At 45.5% G+C, this 23104-nt stretch overlaps 2 protein-coding genes across 2 annotated transcripts in view; both read right to left on the bottom strand.

The window, feature by feature from the left end:
* Positions 1-23104, bottom strand: part of LOC310766252 (fucolectin-like) — a 152494-nt gene that overhangs the window by 47009 nt on the left and 82381 nt on the right. The gene's annotated exons all lie outside the window — the stretch shown is intronic.
* On the bottom strand, positions 17496-21700 carry LOC310766261 (fucolectin-like). The gene is made up of 3 exons (XM_083622371.1): positions 21614-21700; positions 19743-20034; positions 17496-17733 (listed from the first exon to the last, which is right to left on the bottom strand). The coding sequence occupies exons 1-3, from the start codon at positions 21669-21671 to the stop codon at positions 17574-17576; spliced, it is 510 nt and encodes a 169-aa protein (XP_083478497.1). The 5' UTR covers positions 21672-21700; the 3' UTR covers positions 17496-17573.

Raw genomic sequence — 23104 nt, 5'->3', positions numbered from 1 at the left:
TTACAACCCGTTATTGTTATAATCCTCCGCCTATTTGTTACCTCCAAGTAACTTCCATTATCTTATATTACAATATTTAGCCAAATATTCTTTAAATCTCTTCCAATCTTCTCGAGTCTTCTCCTCCTTCTGATCACGGATTCTTCCAGTCAGGTCGGCCGCTCCAAAAAGTCCAACATCTTCATCTGCCATTCTTCTATTGTTGGTATTTCTTGGTATTTCCAGTTTTTCGCTACTGTCTTGCCACTGTAGTGGCATACAAAAACAATCTAACATCCTTTTTGGGCAATTCCAGACCTATTATTCCAAGTAGAAAGGCTCCTGGTTTCTTAATAAATGTACCATATTTTCCAACATTTTCTTCAACTCGTTATCAATCTTTCCCCAGAAGTCTTTCACCTTGGGACACGTCCACCACATATGATAAAAGGTACCTTCTTTTTCTTTGCATTCCAACATAAATTATCATCTGTCTGATAAATCTTTGCTAACTTTACAGGGGTTAAGTACCATCTATACATCATTTTCATAATATTTTATTTTAATACAGTGGATGCAGTGAACTTAACCCCTTTCTTCCACAACATGTTTAGGGAAGCTTTTAATGTTTACCAGATTATTGCATTTTAATATTTTGTTGGTAGCTGCCCAGAGTGACTGAGGAAACCCAGTCAGACGGGTGAGGTATAAATAAAAATAATTATAATTATAATAATTATAATTACTATTGTTATTAGAGAGCCCACATGGCAAGGGCTTGAGGCATAGCACAGCAGGGCAGGAGGTGCCAGAGGTCTTGTTGGTTCTGGCTAGGGCTGCCTGACGTTCCCAAGTCACCTGTTGCTGGGCTCTCTGTATCCTTCCACAACTGTGGTGCAAAAGATGAAACTTCCCTTCTCCCAACATTGTAGTCCTACTGTAAAACTCCCTCCCCATATCAAGTTTTTTTTTTATAAAAAAAAACCCAAACCGCTCACAACACTACGCACTTAATGTCATGTGCAATTAGGTCCTCAGAATGTTGAATTCCAAAAATATTTTTGGACTCTTTTTCCTTTTCGCTGAATTGTATTGATTTGTTACATGTATATCTTCCAAGGAGCTCTACGTTTTCGTCCTTCTCCCCACCACAACCCTGTGAGGAGGACCAGATTGAGACCCTCCTGGCACCAGGTCAAGGGATGGCGTAAAGTTGCCCCGACGATGGGAAGGGGGAAGTGGTGTGTTGGGGGGGAGCAGGGGGTAGATCAGGATCTACTGAGTGATTCGTGGTAGATCTCCTAGGACTTGTTAGTGTCGTCTTCCCACTTGCCGCGTGCCAAAGCAGAAGGCTCCCTCGGTCCAAGTAGGATGGCGGGGGAAGACGCTCACACTCTCGGATCCCGCTTGCGCGTTTTCTGCAAGAGGCACCTGGGTGGCCACCGGGAAAACACGAGGCTGCACGGATCCAGCCGTCTCTTCTGATGCTGCTGTGTTCTTCTAACTCGCCCCCCCCTCCGGCAGCACAGACGGCTCTCCCCCCAGTACCGGCTCCTTCGGCCGCCAAGGCAGGAGCCGAGCTCTGTCCGCCCTCGCTGAGGTGGCTTTGGCTTCTTGCGCCGTCTTTGCCTTCTTTGGCTCCTTGCGCCGTCGGTGGCTTTGGCTTCTCCGCCGCGCAGCCGACCTCTCCGGCAGCCCCGGGGCGATAAGAGAAGCGGGGGCGGGCGGAGGAGGGCAGTGCGGGCCGCTATAAAAGCGGCGGCCTCTGCAGGGCTCCCAGCTCCGCCACCTCCCGCCACCCATCGAGCAGTTCGGCCCTCGCCTGCTGCCAACGTGGTGCTGACTGCTGAAGAGCGCATAGCGCTCCAGATCTCTGCCCAACTTGCCGACGATGACGAGGATATGGGCGGCGAAGCGCTGACAAAGTAGGCTCGACGGGGCGTCGGCGGGAGAGAAGCCTCTGGTTCCTCCCCCCCCCGTCCCGTCCCCTTTCCTGACGGCCTCCTTCCCTCCCCACAGGCTTTTCCAGGTCTACATGGAGTCCAATATCTACTTCCAGCGCTTCGACCCTATCCCCGGCTCCAACGACAGCGCCATCATGAACATGGACAACATCCGCATGGACAACAGCGATCTGCACGCCTCCAACCTCCGCGTGGACCCTTTTAACTTCAAGGCAAGCGCGGCGACGGGGCGGGCGAGGGCCAGGAGGGCGCGCCTTGGGTCTTCCCTTGATCCTCCCCCCCCCACCTGACCCCCGTCTCTCTCTCTCTCTCTCTCTCTCTCTCTCTCTCTCTCTCTCTCTCTCTCTCTCTCTCTCTTCCAGTTTCTGCCCAGGCGCATGCACGTGCCGCTGGATTCCAGCCTCCGCGGAGACTACAACGCCCTGACCTACCTGGCCTGGGACAAGTTCCTCTGCGTGGTGGCCCAGGTGCTGACCCAGAAGTACAGATGAGCCCCCCCGCCCGCCCCCTCGCCTCGGAGTTGCCGTTTGCAACTCCGCCTCCGCCGTGCCTCTGAGCAATAAAATGCGTGAACCTCGCTCTGGCCTCCTTCACTTTTGTGGGGAGGGGGTGCCATGCGTGGGAGACGCGGGGAGGAGTCTCAGGGGGTGCAGAGATGCCAAGGGGGCGAGAGAGCATCAAGTGAGCTTTGCAGAGAAGAGGGTGGGGGAGACAGAGAAGAGACAGCCGCGCCTCCTTGGCAGTGCTCCCGTCCACTTCCGAGGGAGCGCACGCCACAACCGCCTCCCCAACTCCCCCGTAGCCCCGTCCATCCCACAGGCATCTCCGAGGGGGAGGAGTAGGGGAGGGAAGGCGGAGTCCAGTGCCCGCTGAGACCCCTTTCTCTCTCCCCTCCCCCCCAAGTCCTCCGCGTTCATCCCTAAACCAACGCAGCGGAGCCCGGGCTCGAGAGAGAGGGGGCGGTCCAGAGCCCTTCACCCTCAGAGGCAGCCTGACCCATTACTTTGCTTGCTGCTTCAATAATTGCACATGGGTAGATGGAGGATTGACAGGAGGTCAACTTTTCATCCTCAAAGGCTGCTGCTGTGAAGGAGGGGAGTACGTTAACAAATAAAAATAGTGTATGCAGCTAGGTTTGTATCTTCACATGAAAGAGCAACCGATAATTACAAGGTGTGACCGGAAAGTTCGGTGAATGGTCACAGAAATCAGACAGCGAGAAATATTCAAACATACAGTCGGCACAATTGTGCACAGAGATGAAGCTGTAACTCGAAAGACAGTGTATGGGTGGTTTAAGCAATTCCATGAAGGGCAGAACCTCGCTCTGGCAGACAGTCGATGAGCACAATGGCGGCAAATGTAGACAGAGATGGTGTGTTATTGATGTGGGATCGGCGTTTGTCCGTCCAAATGATGGCGGAAGAATTGCATATTCTGTGTGAAATCGTTACTGAGGTTAATGAGTTGTCCCACCCTCCATATTCTCCTGATCTGACCCCACTGGATTTCTTTCTTTTCCCAAAACTGAAATCTGCACTGAAAGGGCACAGATTTTCCAACATTTCACACGTCCAAAGCTGCTGTGATGAGGGAACTGAAAGCAGTATGAAAAGAGGACTTTTCCGGAAGTTTTCAACAGCTCTATGAACGTTGTCAACAGTGCATTGTATCAGAGGGGGCCTACTTTGAAGGCCTGTAAGGCATGTATGTTCAAATGTACCTACGGGACCGCCTCTCTTGGTATGTCCCACGGAGGACCTTCTTCAAACAAAAACATCTTGGAGGTCCCGGGCCACAGGGAGGTTAGGCTGGCCTCAAGCAGAGCCAGGGCTTTTTCGGCCGTGGCCCCGATCTGGTGGAACGCTCTGTCCCAAGAGACTAGGGCCCTGCGGGACTTGACATCTTTCCGCAGGGCCTGCAAGACAGAGCTGTTCCACCAGGCCTTTGGCCGAGGCACAGCCTGACCCCCTCCTTTGGCAATCCTCACAGAACTCTAGCCCAATGGTTGTCATTAATTTGATTCTGAATTGATTTTAGAATGCTGTGTTACTTTTATTGTTGTTAGCTGCTCTGAGCCCGGCTTCGGCTGGGGAGGGCGGGATATAAATAAAATTTTATTATTATTATTATTATAAATATTTCTCGCTGTCCAATTTCTATGACCATTCACTGAACTTTCCAGTCGCACCTTGTACAAAAAACCATCACCACCACCACCGAACATCTGAACCTAAGAAGAGCCTGCTGGGTGAGGCCAATGGGGTCCCATCTAGTCCAGCATCCTATTCACATAGCGGCTGACCAGATGCCCGTGGGAAACTAGCAAGAAGGAGTCAAGCACAAGGGCCCTCTCCACTCCAGTGCTTTCCAGCAACTGGTATTCAGAACCAGAGCAGAGCCATTCTGGCTAGTGGTCCTCAAGAGCCCTCTCCTCCTCCATGAATTTGTCTCATCCTCTTTTAAAGCCCTCCAAGTTGGTGACCATCATTGCTTTCTGTGGCAAGGAGTTCCACAGTTTAACTCTGCACTTCATGAGTAAAGCCTCCTCACCCCCCACCAGCCCTGAATCTTCAGCTTCAGGGATGACCCTGACTTTGGGTGTTATGAGAGAGGGTCAAAAACTTTTCTCTACCAACTTCTCCATGCCATACATAAATTTTATAAGCTTCTAGCCTGTCACCTCTTACACACCCTTTCTCTAAATTAAAATTTCTCCCCCTTCATGGATCACTGCCTTGCCGTGGCGAAGGGGCTTGAAGAACTCAGAGAAGCTATGAACTACGCCGAGCAGGGCACACAAGATGAACAGGTCATAGTGGAGAGTTTTGACCAAACGTGATCCACCTGGAGGAGGAACCGGCAAGCCACTCCAGTATCCTTGCCAAGAAAACTCCATGGACAAAGACAACAGGCATATAAAAGTTATGACGCTGGAAGATGAGCCCCTCAGGTCGGAAGGCGTCCAACATGCTACTGGGGAAGAGCGGAGGGCAAGTACAAGTAGATCCAGAGCTGATGAAGCGGCTGGGCCAAAGCCGAAAGGACGCTCAGTTGCGGATATGCCTGGAAGCGAAAGGAAAGTCCAATGCTGTAAAGAAAAATATTGCATAGGAACCTGGAATGTAAGAACCATGAACCTGGGTAAGTTGGAGGTGGTCAAAAATGAGATGGCAAGAATAAATATTGACATCCTGGGCATCAGTGAACTAAAATGGACGGGAATGGGCGAATTCAGTTCGGATGACCATCACATCTACTACTGTGGGCAAGAAACCCGTAAAAGAAATGGAGTGGCCCTCATAGTCAACAAAAGAGTGGCGAAAGCTGTACTGGGATGCAATCTCAAAAATGATAGAATGATCTCGATACGAATCCAAGGCAGACCTTTTAACATCACAGTAATCCAAGTTTATGCACCAACCACTGGTGCTGAAGAAACTGAAATAGACCAATTCTATGAAGACTTACAAGACCTTATAGAAGTGACACCAAAGAAGGATGTTCTTCTCATTATAGGGGATTGGAATGCTAAAGTAGGGAATCAAGAGATAAAAGGAACAACTGGCAAGTTTGGCCTTGGAGATCAAAACGAAGCAGGGCAAAGGCTAATAGAGTTCTGTCAAGAGAACAAGCTGGTCATCACAAACACGCTTTTCCAACAACACAAGAGACGACTCTACACATGGACATCACCAGATGGGCAGTATCGAAATCAGATTGATTATATTCTCTGCAGCCAAAGATGGAGAAGCTCTATACAGTCAGCAAAAACAAGACCTGGAGCTGACTGTGGCTCAGATCATCAGCTTCTTATAGCAAAATTCAAGCTTAAACTGAAGAAAGTAGGAAAAACCACTGGGCCAATAAGATACAATCTAAATCAAATCCCTTATGAACACACAGTGGAAGTGAGGAACAGGTTTAAGGATTTAGATTTGGTGGGCAGAGTGCCTGAAGAACTATGGATGGAGGCTACAGGAGGCAGCAACAAAAACCATGCCAATGAAAAGGAAATGCAAGAAAGCAAAGTGGCTGTCCAACGAGGCCTTACAAATAGCGGAGGAGAGAAGGCAAGCAAAATGCGAGGGAGATAGTGAAAGATACAGGAAATTGAATGCAGATTTCCAAAGAATAGCAAGGAGAGACAAGAAGGCCTTCTTAAACGAGCAATGCAAACAAATAGAGGAAAACAACAGAATAGGAAGAACCAGAGATCTGTTCAAGAAAATTGGAGATATGAAAGGAACATTTCGTACAAAGATTACCATAATAAAAGACAAAAGTGGTAAGGACCTAACAGAAGCAGAAGACATCAAGAAGAGGTGGCAAGAATACACAGAGGAATTATACCAGAAAGAAATGGATGCCTCGTACACCCCAGGTAGTGGGGTTGCTGACCTTGAGCCAGACATCCTGGAGAGTGAAGTCAAATGGGCCTTAGAAAGCACTGCAAATAACAAGGCCAGTGGAAGTGATGGTATTCCAGCTGAACTATTTAAAATTTTAAAAGATGATGCTGTTAAGGTGCTACACTCAATATGCCAGCAAATTTGGAAAACTCAGCAGTGGCCAGAAGATTGGAGAAGATCAGTCTACATCCCAATCCCAAAGAAGGGCAGTGCCAAAGAATGCTCCAACTACCGCACAATTGCACTCATTTCACACGCTAGCAAGGTTATGCTTAAAATTCTCCAAGGAAGGCTCAAGCAGTATGTGGACCGAGAACTCCCAGAAGTGCAAGCTGGATTTAGAAGAGGCAGAGGAACCAGAGACCAAATTGCAAACATGCGCTGGATTATGGAGAAAGCTAGAGAGTTCCAGAAAGACATCTACTTCTGCTTCATTGACTATGCAAAAGCCTTTGACTGTGTCGACCACAGCAAACTATGGCAAGTTCTTAAAGAAATGGGAGTGCCTGATCACCTCATCTGTCTCCTGAGAAATCTCTATGTGGGACAAGAAGCTACAGTTAGAACTGGATATGGAACAACTGATTGGTTCAAAATTGGGAAAGGCGTACGACAAGGCTGTATTTTGTCTCCCTGCTTATTTAATTTATACGCAGAATACATCATGCGAAAGGCTGGGCTGGATGAATCCCAAGCTGGAATTAAGATTGCTGGAAGAAATATCAACAACCTCAGATATGCAGATGACACAACCTTGATGGCAGAAAGTGAGGAGGAATTAAAGAACCTTTTAATGAGGGTGAAAGAGGAGAGCGCAAAATATGGTCTGAGGCTCAACATCAAAAAAACGAAGATCATGGCCACTGGTCCCATCACCTCCTGGCAAATAGAAGGGGAAGAAATGGAGGCAGTGAGAGATTTTACTTTCTTGGGCTCCATGATCACTGCAGATGGTGACAGCAGCCACGAAATTAAAAGACGCCTGCTTCTTGGGAGAAGGGCAATGACAGGCCTAGACAGCATCTTGAGAAGTAGAGACATCACCTTGCCAACAAAGGTCCGTATAGTTAAAGCCATGGTTTTCCCAGTAGTGATGTATGGAAGTGAGAGCTGGACCATAAAGAAGGCTGATCGCCGAAGAATTGATGCTTTTGAATTATGGTGCTGGAGAAGACTCTTGAGAGTCCCATGGACTGCAAGAAGATCAAACGCATCCATTCTTAATGAAATCAGCCCTGAGTGCTCACTGGAAGGACAGATCGTGAAGCTGAGGCTCCAGTACTTTGGCCACCTCCTGAGAAGAGAAGACTCCCTGGAGAAGACACTGATGCTGGGAAAGATGGAGGGCACAAGGAGAAGGGGGCGACAGAGGATGAGATGGTTGGATAGTGTTCTCGAAGCCACAAACATGAGTCTGACCAAACTGCGGGAGGTAGTGGAGGACAGAGGTGCCTGGCGTGCTCTGGTCCATGGGGTCACGAAGAGTCGGACACGACTAAACGACTAAACAACAACAAAACGCAGCAACTTTTTGTTTTACATGAAGTGAGCAGAGCTGATTCCATCCCCCTGCAGTTCAGCCAAATGTCACATATTTGGGGGCACACAGTGGGTGTGTGTTGCATTATGTAATTTCATAGTATTTACATTAAGTGTACGTATTTCCTGACAAAATTCTGTTATGAGGTGTTAAGAGCATCAGTGGATTCCGTACGTCACCATGCATAATTTGACACATGGTTTCACAATATTTAACTAAAGGTAAAAGTAAAGGGAACCCTGACCATTAGGTCCAGTGGTGGGCGACTCTGGGGTTGCGGCGCTCATCTCGCTTTATTGGCCGAGGGAGCCGGCGTACAGCTTCCAGGTCATGTGGCCAGCAGGACTAAGCCGCTTCTGGCGAACCAGAGCAGCGCACGGAAACACCGTTTACCTTCCCGCCAGAGCGGTACCTATTTATCTACTTGCACTTTGACGTGCTTTTGAACTGCTAGGTTGGCAGGAGCAGGGACCGAGCAACGGGAGCTCACCCCGTCGCGGGGATTCGAACTGCCGACTTTCTGATCGGCAAGTCCTAGGCTCTGTGGTTTAACCCACAGCATGAAGAATTTCCAATGCATGAAGGTCTGGAAGCCCCATATAAACTGATCCAGACCCTTCAATCATCATCGGAAGCCCTTCTTCATGTGGCCCCTCCCTCCATGAGAGGCCCAGAGGGTGGAAGCACAAGAACTGTAGCACCCTGCTTGTGGTTAACGCTTAGCTGGAATGAAATATTCAACGCAGCAATAGAGAAATTAAAATAATAATTTATTTGTCAGACAAATAAATGTGAGGCACAGTGGTATAAGGTTACCAAGCTCTGGCCTGCCCTCCTGCCATTATGGCCAGCACTTATATTCCCTCAGCCCAGCCCCCTTGCTCCTCCTTTGGCTGCCTCTGTCCAATCAGCCTGGTTAAAATTCCTATTGGCTGTTTGCTAGAACCAATCATAAAAGATACACCCATTTCCTATTACCTTTTATGGGAGACAAAGAGCTATATTTCCTTCTATTTATAATTGGCAAACAGCCATTAACCTCTACAAGGCACCTTAATTACCAGATAACCTTTTGCCCTAGACTAGGCGCCTTAACTAACATTTCATCTTTTGCCCTATTGCCCTATTCACTCCAAAACAGATGGTGGCTAATTTTATCTGAACAGATCTTTTTGTTCACCTTCCCACACATTATCAATGAAAGATCTCCTTCTTTGGAGGTCATTAAGCAGAGGCTTGACAACCATATGTCAGGAGTGCTCCGATGGCGTCTCTCTGTCTGGCAGGGGTCCGGACCCAATGGCCCTCGTGGTCTATTCCAACTTCTTCTATGATTCTATAATTTCTTACTTTCTAAATCCTTTGCATAATTACATTTAAGCCAATATTTCATACATAACATATATAGATTTTTAGAAGCAAAGATCTTGTCTTAAGTAAAAAAGGAACTTTATAAAAGCTAGGTTCTCTAAGTTTCTAAATTCTCTGAAGCTTCAAAGCAGCTTCAGAGAGAGAGAGAGGCCTCTTCCCTAGCCAGCTGCTGTTTGTATTAGCTCTTGCCCTTTTAACCTTAGGAAGATGTGGCTCAAGTTTAATGGGAGGCACAATCATTATTACTATTTTTGTTTTTGCAACCTTGATTGTATTCTATCATTTGTATGGTCAGTGTGACCTTTTGCTCCCAGCCTGTTTTATGACCGCAATAAACCAAAGGGGCCTCTGACAAAGACCTTGCCTGCTGGTGTCCTGTCTCGAAAGGAAACATTTGTGAATTTAAGCTCATTTTTGGAATACAGGAATCTGATCAAAATATAAGCCTTGATAAAAATGCAGGCTATGATCAGATGCCTCATTCCCCCCTTTCAAGCTCAAGGACCTTCATCCCAAGTGTCCTTGATAGCTTGACCTTCATCATATTCCTCAGGTAAAGCTCTGTATAGGGCCATGATATGAGGTAGAGTTTCATTTGAAATCATCTTGGTAATTGTACTTCTAAAACATGAAATGATACATGGCACCATACACAAAACCATTACTACTACCGTCAAGAAAAACAAGCAAGACAATAGTATCCCTTTGAGTCCTGCAACATTTGGTAACCAGTTGGTGAGCCATCCCATATCCCATCCTTCCCATGTTTGTACTGGGACATGTGCTATATTCTCCATCTTTGTGGCCAACACACGGATTCATGGAACTTTGAAGTGTCAGGCATAGCTCTAATGGCTTTAGCCCAAACGTAGCAGAGTTTTTCCTGCACAGCGAAGAAGCTAGTTGAGGTGGAAATGACTAGTCAGCTAGACTCAGAATAACTATTTACAGGATTTATTAAAAGGAAAAATAAAACCAGCAGAGTTTCTGCATACAAAACAAAGCAAAATAAATCCTTTCTTTCTCTCTCTTAACCATACACAGCACTTCTACTCCTAACACACCCCTAACACACCAAACTGTGCTAGCAATCCCTAGATAACAGAATTGAGTGCTGGTCGTTAACCAATCAGAGTAAGTAGTTTCTAGGTCAAGCTGACCTTGGCTTTCTGCCAAGAGTAAATTGACACGGCCTTGAGTTAATTGTGTGAAGCCAGAATCTGTAAGTTTCCCATGAGAACCAATTAACAGAAACTGAACACGGATTGCCTCACCATTATCAGAAATGTTAAAGCAACAGGCATTCCCTGTCAAGTTCAAGACTCCACATAGGCCTCCCTGCCTGGCAAGTACATAATCCATTCCCATTTTCAGCTGCAAAATGGCGGCTCTACTTTCATCCAACTGTTGTGCAATAAGTCTCAAACTCTGGGCCGTTGCATTGGTTACAAGTTCCACTACTGCTTGCAATCGAATTATTCTGTTTAGATTATAAATAGGATCTCGAGCCCCTTGTATGAGCTCATCAGGATTCCAGGAGGCAGGTTCATAATAGGCTATAATGCGCTCTGGTGGCCAATCATCAGTATCGCTCCAACTTTGGGTACTTCCTCCTGCTATATGAGAAATATCAGCGTTTCTTCGTGTACGCTTGGCCGAACTAGTGGGCATAATCCACATTGGTGGTAATACCCATCCCAGGAAACAAGTCCCACTCCATTTGGAAGGGAGTTTCTTGTATGCCCATTCTCCACATATCCACCACAACCATCGGGTCTGAGGTTTTTGGTACGTGGAGTGCATAAGGCGAAATATCAAAAGGGGCATAGAGCTCACAGTGCAGTATGTTAGATTGCCTTTTTCTGTCATAGTTATGTTCCACACCATTTTCCATGCATGAATAAAAGGAGGTGCACAGGGCAAGGTATTCCGAGTTCGATAGGTAGTACCGTTTGCCCAGGTTTGACTATTCTTAATATAATCCCAAGTATAGTGGCAATGAGAAGAGCCTATCATGGTAGAATCAGCTGCCTCTGATGATTTATGTACACAGAATTCCCCTTGTACAGGTATAACTCGTATTGGTTTAGTTGAGTTCCATCCGGGGAAATTCTGTACTTCTGTTTGGTGTGGCATTTCGCTTACCATACCAATGGCATTTAATGGTATTGGTAATAAGGGCATACCTCCCTCTGAATCATCTGGCCCAAGAGAGCAAACAAGGCAATTGGTCCTATTTGTAACATTGGCTACCATCTCAGCTAAGCCTACCCACATATTGTGGTCATGGCGGAATCCATATTTAGCAAATTTGCTCAGATTCAAGGACCCTTCCCCTTCCCAAGGGATCAGGATTAATAATAAAATCATGTTGATGTCTAGTATATGCATTCCTTCCACAAAAGATTACCTTATTGTGATAACAAAAAAATATTAGCCCCAATATAATTCCTCCAGTGACAGAAATGGGGAACCACCAAGACCAAAACATATATCCCAAGGATCCCCAATGAGTAATATCTCTGATAATTGTTCCACGGGGGGGGGGGCAGTCAATCAATTGTATAAGAGAATCTTCCCGTTCACAATCGCTGGTTCAGACGCTCCTCAAGCTTCAGGCGTGCGCAGGTCAGCCAGCTTCCAGGTTGTGGCTGCAGCAGGCCGGTCGTCTGATGTTGCCCGTGACCTAGCCCGTTCCCCGTAGGGCTAGATACAGGGGTTTTTGGAGAGAGTCAGTTTTAAAGGATTAGAGGGGTCACCTTTGCACGTCCAACTGCCTTCGGACTTCTTCAAACGGGAGTGATGAATCCAGGGGGTCACCTCAGCTACCTTCACCGCTGTTGGAGTAGAGAGCAAGACGGTGTAAGGTCCACGCCACTTAGGTGCAAGTGGATCGCGTTTCCACTCTTTCACCCATAGCTATCGCCAGCCTGGAACTGATGAATCGGCTCGGCAATGCTGCACGGCGTGTGCTCGAGGGCCCACCTGTTAAGAGAAACAAAAACACAACACGGGAGAGAGATTGCACTTGTCCCTGTGTCACATAGTCTCCTATTTGTTTGAGGTCAGCTGGAATATCCTGAACAAAGGAGGGCGGCCTCCCATACAGGAGCTCAAAAGGTGACAACTTAAGTCTTTTTGTGGGTGCGCACCGAACACGAAACAGTGTTATGGGTAACACATCACTGCTGTGGCCAGCATCACCATATTTTCCTTATGACACTTCTTCTTCTCTTGTTTCTCAGCCTCATCCCTATTCCGATAAACTCGACGTGCAATGGCCATAATTTGGCTCATCAGCATCCCTTCCCATCCTTCTGATTTCTGAATTTTCTTACGAATGTCAGAAGCACACTGGGCCACAAATGTAGCAGTAATCATTCTGCTGTTTTCAGGGGCTTCAGGGTCAAAAGCAGTCCATATACGATAGGCTTCCTGCAGCCTCTCTAAAAAGTCTCCCGGACTCTCATTTGGTTTCTGTTCTACCTCTGAGACTTTAGACATATTAGTGGGCTTCTGGCATGCCCTGCGGATACCTTGCACAAGCGTCTGGCGGTAGGTGGTAAGCCTGGCCAGGTGAATTGCATTGTTTGGATCCCAATTAGGATCTTCCAAAGGAAAGTTATCCTGGAGATGACGGTCAATATTAAAAATATTTCCCACTCTGGCCTGCTCACGCAAATATATCTGTGCCTTTTCAATTATGTCTCTTCTTTCCTCAGTGGTGAACAGAGTATTCAGGAGTTGGCGGCAATCTGTCCAAGTAGGACTATGAGTATTTACTATTGAAGTCACCAAGTCCATCATAGCCTGAGGTTTTTCTGCGAAAGATGGGGTGTGTGTTTTCCAATTCATCAGATCCGTAGTTGTGAATGGAATGTACTGGAGGATCGAAGTTCGAGGTGGCAGTGGTCTGGGTTGCCCGTTAACCAGCACAGGCTCCTCAAGTGCATCAAATACTCTTCTGAGAGGGGCTACTACGTGACCTTTCTCTTCGCTTTGCTCTAGGGGCCTCAAATCATAGGGGATGGTATCTGTCCCAAGGCGTTCTTTTAGCAGCTTTATACGCCTGGCTGTATTGCTTGCTGACCGATCAAGGTCTTCCTGTAACTTCTGTAATAGTTCTCTAGGATTTGGATGTACAGGGGTTTGGGGTGGGCAATTGGTTGTTCCACTAAAGGAGACTGTAGATGGAGTTCTACTGGGACTCACAGGTGGAATAACCACTTCTGCTTGGGCTTTATTATAGGACTCCAAGGCCCCCTGAAGATATTTATCATAATCTATCAAGGAATCAAGTTCTGTGACTCCACCCCCATTATTCGTTCCACTTTCTTGCCTTGGGGTTACAACTGGTGGAGTATTTGGATTAGGCTCCCTTCGATGTGGAGCATAGGGTGGAGGTGGAAGCACCTCTTCCTCTGGTCCCTCAAAAATGGGTTTGAGTTTATTTGGCAAGATTCCTTTCCTAGCTTCGGCTTTTACAGCCAATAATTTGCATCGTTGGACTTTGCATTCCCTTATCCATGGAGGATTTTTATTTAATGTGCTCAGCCAAGAATCTATATATGAAAATTGTTCTGGGCACCCTCCCGTTTCTTTGGCGATGTTAGTCCAAAGTTTGCTTACTAAATTTATATCAAAAGTTCCCTGAGATGGCCATTCAGTATTTTGTTTCGGCCACTCTAATTCACATAACGTTCTCAAGCGCTCTGGCGTCATTTTGACTCCATATGCCCCTGAGAAGGCTTTCTTAAAATTATTTAACATACATTCAAGAGGTGTATTTTCCCCCTTTGAACCCCCAACTCCCATTGTATGGCCCTGTGAAGTATCCACTCAGTCACTCACACACTCGCTTCGTGGGGTTCCTTGCCCAGTGAAGTCGCCTTACTGGGAAACGAAGTACTACCCACTCCACACTCAGGTCAGCTACAGATTGTACTTTCTCACACATACAATGCGCTGGATACTTCACCACACTCTACTTCCCAACCTTTCCCTTTTCCTCCACCAGACCACCGTCTGATGTACCCAACCACCTAGCGTACTCAGTTCCCCTTACTGAGACGCAGAAGTTTGATCAAGACTTCTCTTCCTCCCAATTAATTGGAGGGCCAAAACCCCTTTGTGCACTTACCCTTAGCGGATCCCTCTTTATTTCTCTGGTTCCCCCCGGTCCGTCGCCGTCGGTGAGCAGGGTATCAGACAGACGAGACTTCTGCGTTCCCCTGGAAAAATGTTCCAGTGCGCGCTGGGTAAGCAGTTAGTGGTCCTCCCTCTTGTACCCTGCCCAGTAAGGCGAAGGGGCTGCGTTCCAGCAGACCACTTATCCGAGTCACAGAGGCACCATAAAATGTAGCACCCTGCTTGTGGTTAACGCTTAGCTGGAATGAAATATTCAACGCAGCAATAGAGAAATTAAAATAATAATTTATTTGTCAGACAAATAAATGTGAGGCACAGTGGTATAAGGTTACCAAGCTCTGGCCTGCCCTCCTGCCATTATGGCCAGCACTTATATTCCCTCAGCTCAGCCCCCTTGCTCCTCCTTTGGCTGCCTCTGTCCAATCAGCCTGGTTAAAATTCCTATTGGCTGTTTGCTAGAACCAATCATAAAAGATACACCCATTTCCTATTACCTTTTATGGGAGACAAAGAGCTATATTTCCTTCTATTTATAATTGGCAAACAGCCATTAACCTCTACAAGGCACCTTAATTACCAGATAACCTTTTGCCCTAGACTAGGCGCCTTAACTAACATTTCATCTTTTGCCCTATTGCCCTATTCACTCCAAAACAGATGGTGGCTAATTTTATCTGAACAGATCTTTTTGTTCACCTTCCCACACATTATCAATGAAAGATCTCCTTCTTTGGAGGTCATTAAGCAGAGGCTTGACAACCATATGTCAGGAGTGCTCCGATGGCGTCTCTCTGTCTGGCAGGGGTCCGGACCCAATGGCCCTCGTGGTCTATTCCAACTTCTTCTATGATTCTATAATTTCTTACTTTCTAAATCCTTTGCATAATTACATTTAAGCCAATATTTCATACATAACATATATAGATTTTTAGAAGCAAAGATCTTGTCTTAAGTAAAAAAGGAACTTTATAAAAGCTAGGTTCTCTAAGTTCTCTAAATTCTCTGAAGCTTCAAAGCAGCTTCAGAGAGAAGCCTCTTCCCTAGCCAGCTGCTGTTTGTATTAGCTCTTGCCCTTTTAACCTTAGGAAGATGTGGCTCAAGTTTAATGGGAGGCACAATCATTATTACTATTTGTGTTTTTGCAACCTTGATTGTATTCTATCATTTGTATGGTCAGTGTGACCTTTTGCTCCCAGCCTGTTTTATGACCGCAATAAACCAAAGGGGCCTCTGACAAAGACCTTGCCTGCTGGTGTCCTGTCTCGAAAGGAAACATTTGTGAATTTAAGCTCATTTTTGGAATACAGGAATCTGATCAAAATATAAGCCTTGATAAAAATGCAGGCTATGATCAGATGCCTCAGAACAGGCCTTTTCTTTTGGCAGGAACTGCCTATTTATGAAATGCTCTCCCCAGGAAGGCTTGCCTGGCACCTTCCTTTACATATTTTTAGGCACCAGGTGAAAATATTCCTCTTCACTCTGGCCTTGGGCTGATTAAACAAACTATGGCCTTTTAAATGTGTCTCTCTGTGTACAAGTATTATTATTTTGTTGTTATTATGTTATGCAACCTGTGGTTGGGGGTTGTCCTTTCAAATTCTAAACCACCCAGTGATTTTTTTAATCAACAGTGGTATATAACTATAATAAATAACAATATCAATAAATAACTGAAGAGGGTTCATGAGGTTAGATGTATCTTTCCTCCTTCCCAACCTGGGTAGCAGTTTGAGCCTGGATTTTATATAATACTTTGCTGCCTTGAGACAAAAGTTTCAGGCTTCTGAATTCCACTTCTTAAGGTTTCTATGGCACCTTTGGCTTAAAAACTCACTCTGTTTATTTCCCTAACAGAGTGGACGAGTCTTGAGGGTTGTCTTACATACTCCTTGGCACTTCCTTCTTGCAAACAATGGCCCCTCATTAGCTGAAGCTGTCTTCCTGAACGGTTCTGAACCTCTTCTGAACTTCATGATAGTAGCTTGAGGAAATGTCAAATAAAAACGGAGAAATAAATTATATGTCGTAGGGTTGCCAAATCACGACACAAAAAGTTGTTGAGCTTTTTGGGGAAAATTGCCTTGAGCTTTTTTGGGGACACACACTTCCTGCTGATTTAGAAAAAATCCCCCTGGATGTCATCCCGAAGGTATTTAGGGAGGTATTCTTACATGCAACGGCCACAGCTCGGACTTTGGTGGCAAAGGGGTGGAAGGAACAAGAAGCCCCGACAATAGCGGACTGGCAGTACAAGCAACAAGAATTGGCTGAAATGGCGCAGTTGACAAATACCCTGAGAGGCAATTAAAAACAAAAATTAATGGAAAAGTGGGATGGATATAAAGCATATGTTCAAAAATACAGTAAAGGGTCACTATCTATGCTAGCATTTGATTGACATTGGAGTGAGACTGAGTTGAGAAATAAGACCAAGAGTACGTATTGATATAGGAATGTATTAGATAATATGTAAAGAACTATACAATAATAAGAGTACATTCATTTGTAAAAAAGGAATATACAACGGGAAAGACAGGAAGTCTAGTGTGTTGGTTTGTATATGATTTTTGGAATAAATTGTTTTTGCTTTTTCTCTTTGTTCTTTCTTTTTTTGTGTTTCATTTTCTTTCTAGGTATATAAAATTTGTATATAATTTTTGTATACATGTTGGATATTATAGTAAGTCCTATAATGTAATCTGACAATGTTTACTGATGTGATATAAGAATGTTAACAAATAAATAAAATGCAAATTCAAAAAAAGGGGGGGGAGAAAAATTCCCCCTGGGTGGTAATTTCGTCCTTGGAATCCGAGACATGTCTGGGGAAAACTGATCATATGGCAACCCTATCTACCTCACCCCAACGAACGACAACTGTGGGGTGCAGCCACTTCATAATGTTGCTCGCAGAGGGAATTTCCGCATCTTCATCCTCGCAGAGCAGAATTCGTCGATATGCAGACAGGACTCGCAGCCCCAGAAGGGGCCGTTCAGCCTGCTCTCTGGCACAGGCAAAATCACAGACCCTCTTGGATCTGAAGGCCTGATGAACAAACGGGAGAGACAAATAGAGCTTTCTCAAAGTATTTTTATTGGAGAGCGGGAGATTCAATCTGCTCTGCCCCCCACCCAAAAGCACGTGGCTGGCGATTCCTAACACTTAGCACCCGACTTTGTCCCATAGACCTCCAGCTCACACAGGGTCAGGGCAGCTTTGCGTCCAGGGAGGTTCACGCTTACGTAACGGCCCTTGAGCTGTTGGCAGAAGATGGTACTGATGGAACCACGTATGGGGTCTGTAATGTTTCCACAGCTGCAGAGAGAAAAGGGAGGTCAGCCTTGGGGTGGAAGCCATTCAAAATAACTCTGTCTACACACGTACAATCATACCTCGGGTCTCAGACACTTCAGGTTGTGTTTTTTTGGGTTGCGGACTGCTGAAACCCGGAAGTAGCAGAACGGGTTACTTCCGGGTTTCGGCAGTCGCGCATGCGCAAAAGTGCTAAATTGCTCTTTGTGCATGCGCAGAAGCACCAAATCGCAACCTGCATGTGTGCAGACGCGCAGACACGGGTTGTGAATGCTCCAGGTTGCGAATGTGCATCCCGCACGGATCACGTTCGCAACCTGAGCGTCCACTGTATGTGACAATGCTCCAAGGAACCCAATAGCACAGGTGTCAGGGACTCATACTATCTAGAGTGGACCAGGCAAGTAGGGACAGAACTCACGGAGAGTATCCTCCATGAACTGGTCCAATCCTCATTTGAAACCATCCATGTTGGGGGAACTCACTATTTCTTGTGGGGGGACGGGACTTCCATACCTCAATTTGCAGTGCAAATGTCAGCTAAAAGCTTCTGTCTGCTGCCTTTGATGAGCAGGCGGAGAATTAGCACAGATCTTAGTGCTGTGAGGCCACAGCTCTCAGAATGGAGACATGTCATGCTCATACCAAAGAGCAGGTAGGGACATCTCTCTGATCTTAAGTGTTAAGCACCTGCCTTTTAAAGTCAGCCAGCAAAACAGCCTCCCTTGGCACCAGTAATAGCACCAGATCACTGAGACTGGATGTGAGCTTATCTCTGATCTTAGTACTGGGACACTTAGACTGGAGATGAGTGAATAAACTGCTATTATTTTAAGCCACAGGCCACCACAATTGAAATATAGCACTACTGGAGACTTTTTATATCATCTGACATGACGTGATTGATATATGGATGTGGTTGTCCCAAAATGATCTGTGGGAGTAGACATCTGCTCCTCTCTGGTGTTAGTGCTGTGAGGCTTCCATGCTAAGATTAGAGACAAGTCTCTGCTTGCTGCCTCTTAAAGGCTGGGTGAAGTCTTATCTCCAATCTTAGCGCTGTGGTCCCACAGCGCTAAGATTGGGCATAAGAGAAAAAGCTACTTGTTTCTTGAAATTTGACTGTCAAAGAGCAGGCAGAGGCTAGTCTCCAATCTGAGTGCTAAAAACCACAGTGCTCAGACTGGATATAAGCCTATCTCTGATCTTGGTGCTGTTGTGCTTAGTGCTTCTCTTAATTAACCCTGATCTGAACATAATGCTTAAATTTGATGCTTGATGTCATATGACCCATGCATGGTTTACCCCAAATGTTAAGGCAAGCGCTGCTTGATCACAAGCCCACAGACCCAACTACTGTATGTTAAGGTAGCTAACAGGCGGTCCTCTTGATATTGTTGGACATCAGTCCCATCAGCCAGCATGATCAATAGTCAGGGACGATGGGAGTTGTAGTTCAACAACATCTACAGGGCCAAGAGGAAAGTGGGAAGCCCACCATTGGGGGAGACCAGAGAGGAGGAGGTTGCAGGACTCAAAGTAGTAAGTCAACAGATTGTGGAAAATCTTTTGTCATGAGTTTATGAGAGAAGAGACATCATCTCGCAACAAACTAAAAATGTGGTGTAGGAGGAAGAACGGAGAACAGTCAAAGAGAAAGTCATGGCTTCATGCTTGCTGAAGAAGGCAGGAGTGTCAGGGAAGAGGGAGAGTGAAAGAAGAGGGAGGAGAGGAAAGATGAGAAGTTCAGTCTTGGACTTATGAACTTGAGACATCAGTGAAGCATCCAAGTGGAGAAGTCAGAGAGGCCGTTCCACCCAGGAGCAGGACTTAGCACGTGCCATTCCACACAGAAGCAGGTCTTGAAATATGGGCAGAATCCACTTCCCCTTGCTCCCCCCACCCTGATTGGGAAGAGAACAAAGGAGCTACAAGTGAACGAATCTGTCTCCTGTCTCCTGTAATGCCTTGGCTGAAGGACGGGGGGGAGGGAAGAGGCAACGGGAACTTACAGGGGGTTTGACTTGCCATGGTCAGCAATGGAATTTCCCACATGGATCTCGGCTCCCTGGAGGCTCTCGCACCAGCAGTGCAGACAGCCTTTTAGCAGCACGGCGGTGATGGCATACTGCTCCCCCAAGTCTACATGCCACCATGGCTCTTTCTCAAACTTGGTGAGGGTGCAGGAGGCATGAGCGAAGTCCCCGTCACAATTCCCGTCTACGGCTTTGCTTGCTGATGGAACAAGTGGATGTGAGATGATGGAGGACTGGCAGACTGGCCGGCCACTGGCCAAGTTGCGGACTGGAGTCACAGCATGGTGGAAAGATGATGGGAAAAGAAATATCAACTGAAGAAGAGACCTGCAGCCGCTGGATCTGGCCAGAGGGGCCCATGTTCACCCAGTGGCTACCCAGATTCTTCTATGTTTCTTTCATATTATCAGTAGGTTAACAGCAGCAGCAATAAATTGAGAATGAATGTCATTCTGTTTGGTTTTGTTTTTTACAAAATTGCATTTGACTGTAATAAAACCTCCAAGTGGTTTTCAAAAACAAAACACAGCACCCACCTAACTAATCATTAATCACTTTCCTGGTGAGCAGTTCTCAGGTCCAGAAGTTGGGGACTTTACCAGCTCTGAATGAGGTTGTGAACTCTCTGAAGAATGAGAAGCGGGGTTTTTTAGGAGCTCCTAGATCCATCTTTTTCACTGGAGCCTCGGATTACCTCTGTGGTGAGAGGAGAATCAGTGATATGGTCTCCTTCAAGAGGTTGTGGACTCTCCTTCCTTGGAGGTTTTTAAGCAGAGGTTGGATGGTCATCTGCCATGGATGCTTTAGCTGAGATTCCTGCCCTTCCAACTCTACAGTTATATGATTCTAAGCACTCATTATCCCCTTAGGCTGATACGCCAACTGTGCCCTTTCTTGTACAGGGACAGCTTGGCCACTGTGATTCATGCACACCCCATGTGGGGCTTCCCTTTCAATTGGTCCAGAAACTGCATGTGTCCAGGGTTTGGTTCACCCGTCAGGCTTTGCAATGGATCGTGGGAAAATGACACGCCCCCCATCCACTGAGTAAGATGGCGCCCTTGTTTTCACTGTCACAAAACTATTGGGCCACTGGTTTGGAGAGGAATAAGAGTGCACTTGGAAAAAACAGAAAAAGAAGGAACATTTTATCATATGTGGTGGGAATGTAAAAAAGTAAAGAACTTCTGGGAAATGATATTTAATGAGATGAAAAAGATGTTGAAATATACATTTTTTAAAAAAACCAGAAGTATTTTTACTTGGTATTATTGGTCAGGACATTAATAGGCAAGATGTTAAATTGTTTCTATATGCTACAACTGCAGCAAGGGTATTGTTAGCCCAGAAATGGAAACAAGAAGAAATTCTGATGAAAGAAGAATGGCAGACGAAATTAATGGACTATGCAGAAATGGACAAAATGACGGGAAGGATTCAAAACCTGCGGGACCAGAGATTTACAGAAGATTGGAAGAAGTATATGAATTATTTGAAGAGCAATTGTAACCAACAAATTACGCTAGTAGGACTACAAGAAGTTTTGTAAGGAGGACTGTACAAAGTGTTACAAAATAAGAAAAGATAGAGATATTGGTTATGAGTTTGAAATGTAATAGGGAAGATAATACTAAGAGATTAGATTGGAAAATTTTCAGACAGGATTGATGGAAGTCAATTGAATAAAATGTAAAACTATGTTTAATTACTGTTGAAAATGATATGTTAAAAAACTAATAAAAAATTTATATACAAAAAAAAGGGGGGAGAAGAGTGCACTTGGAAAAACCACTTGGCTTTGCTCACAGACTGGCCACCCTTTCCACCTCCCTTCCCCCAGGTCTTACCAATGCCTTGCAGGCCAGGCTTGCAGCTCTGGGCCTCCCCCTGCCCTGCCAGGAACATCAGAGCCAGCAGCGAAGTCCAGGTGAGCATCATCCTGCAAGGGAGGGAGATGGCCGTAAGTGGGAGACCAGGCTGGACAAGGGGGGGAATCATGTTCAGATGGAGGAAAGTCTATCTATTGGGCTGCAGGAACTGACAGAATTTGCAGAACATGGCAGCCAAAATAAGAATCAGGGACTAAAAACAGATAAGGAGTGAGTAGGAAAATACGATAGTAAAATCAATCTACAAGTAGGGGTAATTCTATAATCCACAAGGATGGATTAGAAGGGGATAAATTAACAGATATGCAGCAAAATTAGGTATATTATGAATTCCATGGAATGCTGTGCTGGGAAGTCTGTACAGAAACAATGTATGATGGGAAAACAGAAAAATGGAAAATGAATGAATTATTATTAGTAGTAATAATAAACCCAGGTTGATGAAAGGCCATGCAGCCGTGAGAATGCCCTTCTTTAAACTGATGGAGATCCCTAATGAACTTTTAATAGACTTTTGAAAATTAAAAATATAGTTTCAGATATGCCAATTCCAGATCTGGGGGGATTTTCTAGGCTTCAGAGATCACATCCCATGGTTTTTCTCAGCTTACCTTGGCTCTCTTTCTTGGGCTCAGCAGCAGTGTCTGCTGCCTTTCTTGGTGGGTCGCAACCACAGATTCTCCTCCCAAACCTGGGACCTTCCTGCTTCCAGAGGAGTCCTGCACCTCCAGGTTTTATCCCCTCTGCAATGGGCAGCCTTCGCCTGGCTTAGAAGAACCCAGCCAATTGGGAAGATGTTGACACTAGGATGTAGAGAATCAAGATCAGCTCTTGACATTTCTCATCTGAGTGGGCTTCTGTGGTTTCTGACTCGCTCCCAAGAGGAAATAAAGGGCACCTCCTTGGCAGGAGATGATTTTATAAGAAGTTATCCTCATTCCATTTATCCCATTTAGAGAACAGACGGTGCCAAATTGAGTACTGATACCGACAGGTCCCAACCACATCAGCAGTGGTTCTTAACCTTTAGGAGGGAGAATGAGCTGTTTTGAATTCATACCACCCTGGGATAGATATAAGATATACCGGTATGTTCCAAAATACAGTAAAGGTTCACTATCTATGCTAGCATTCGATTGACGATGGAGAGAAATTGAGTTGAGAAATAAGATTAAGGGTACATACTGATATGGGAATGTATTAGATAAAATGTAAAGAAATATACAATAATAAGAATACATTCATTTGTAAAAAAGGAATATACAAGGGGATTGACAGGAAGTCCCTAGTGTTGGTACATATATGATTTTGGAATAGCTTTTTGTCTTTGTATATAAACTTTGTATACATGCATACTTTGTATACATGTTGGAAATTAACGTTCTTATGTTACACATTGTCATATTACATTACAGGGCTTATTATAATATGACAATGTGTGCATATGTA

Source organism: Podarcis filfolensis (genome assembly GCF_964270895.1).
Source record: "Podarcis filfolensis genome assembly, chromosome: 7".
Classification (NCBI taxonomy): Eukaryota; Metazoa; Chordata; class Lepidosauria; order Squamata; family Lacertidae; genus Podarcis; species Podarcis filfolensis.
Note: the sequence above shows the minus strand (reverse complement) of the source record. Positions and strands in the feature narration are given on the sequence as shown.

Coding starts and splice junctions, on each gene's coding strand:
- LOC310766261 (XM_083622371.1), bottom strand. CDS start 21,671: ATGTTCCTGGCAGGGCAGGGGGAGGCCCAGAGCTGCAAGCCTGGCCTG. Junction 20,035..21,613: donor GCCTGGCCTGCAAGGCATTG/GTAAGACCTGGG, acceptor CTGTGACTCCAG/TCCGCAACTTGGCCAGTGGC. Junction 17,734..19,742: donor CATGGCAAGTCAAACCCCCT/GTAAGTTCCCGT, acceptor TTCTCTCTGCAG/CTGTGGAAACATTACAGACC.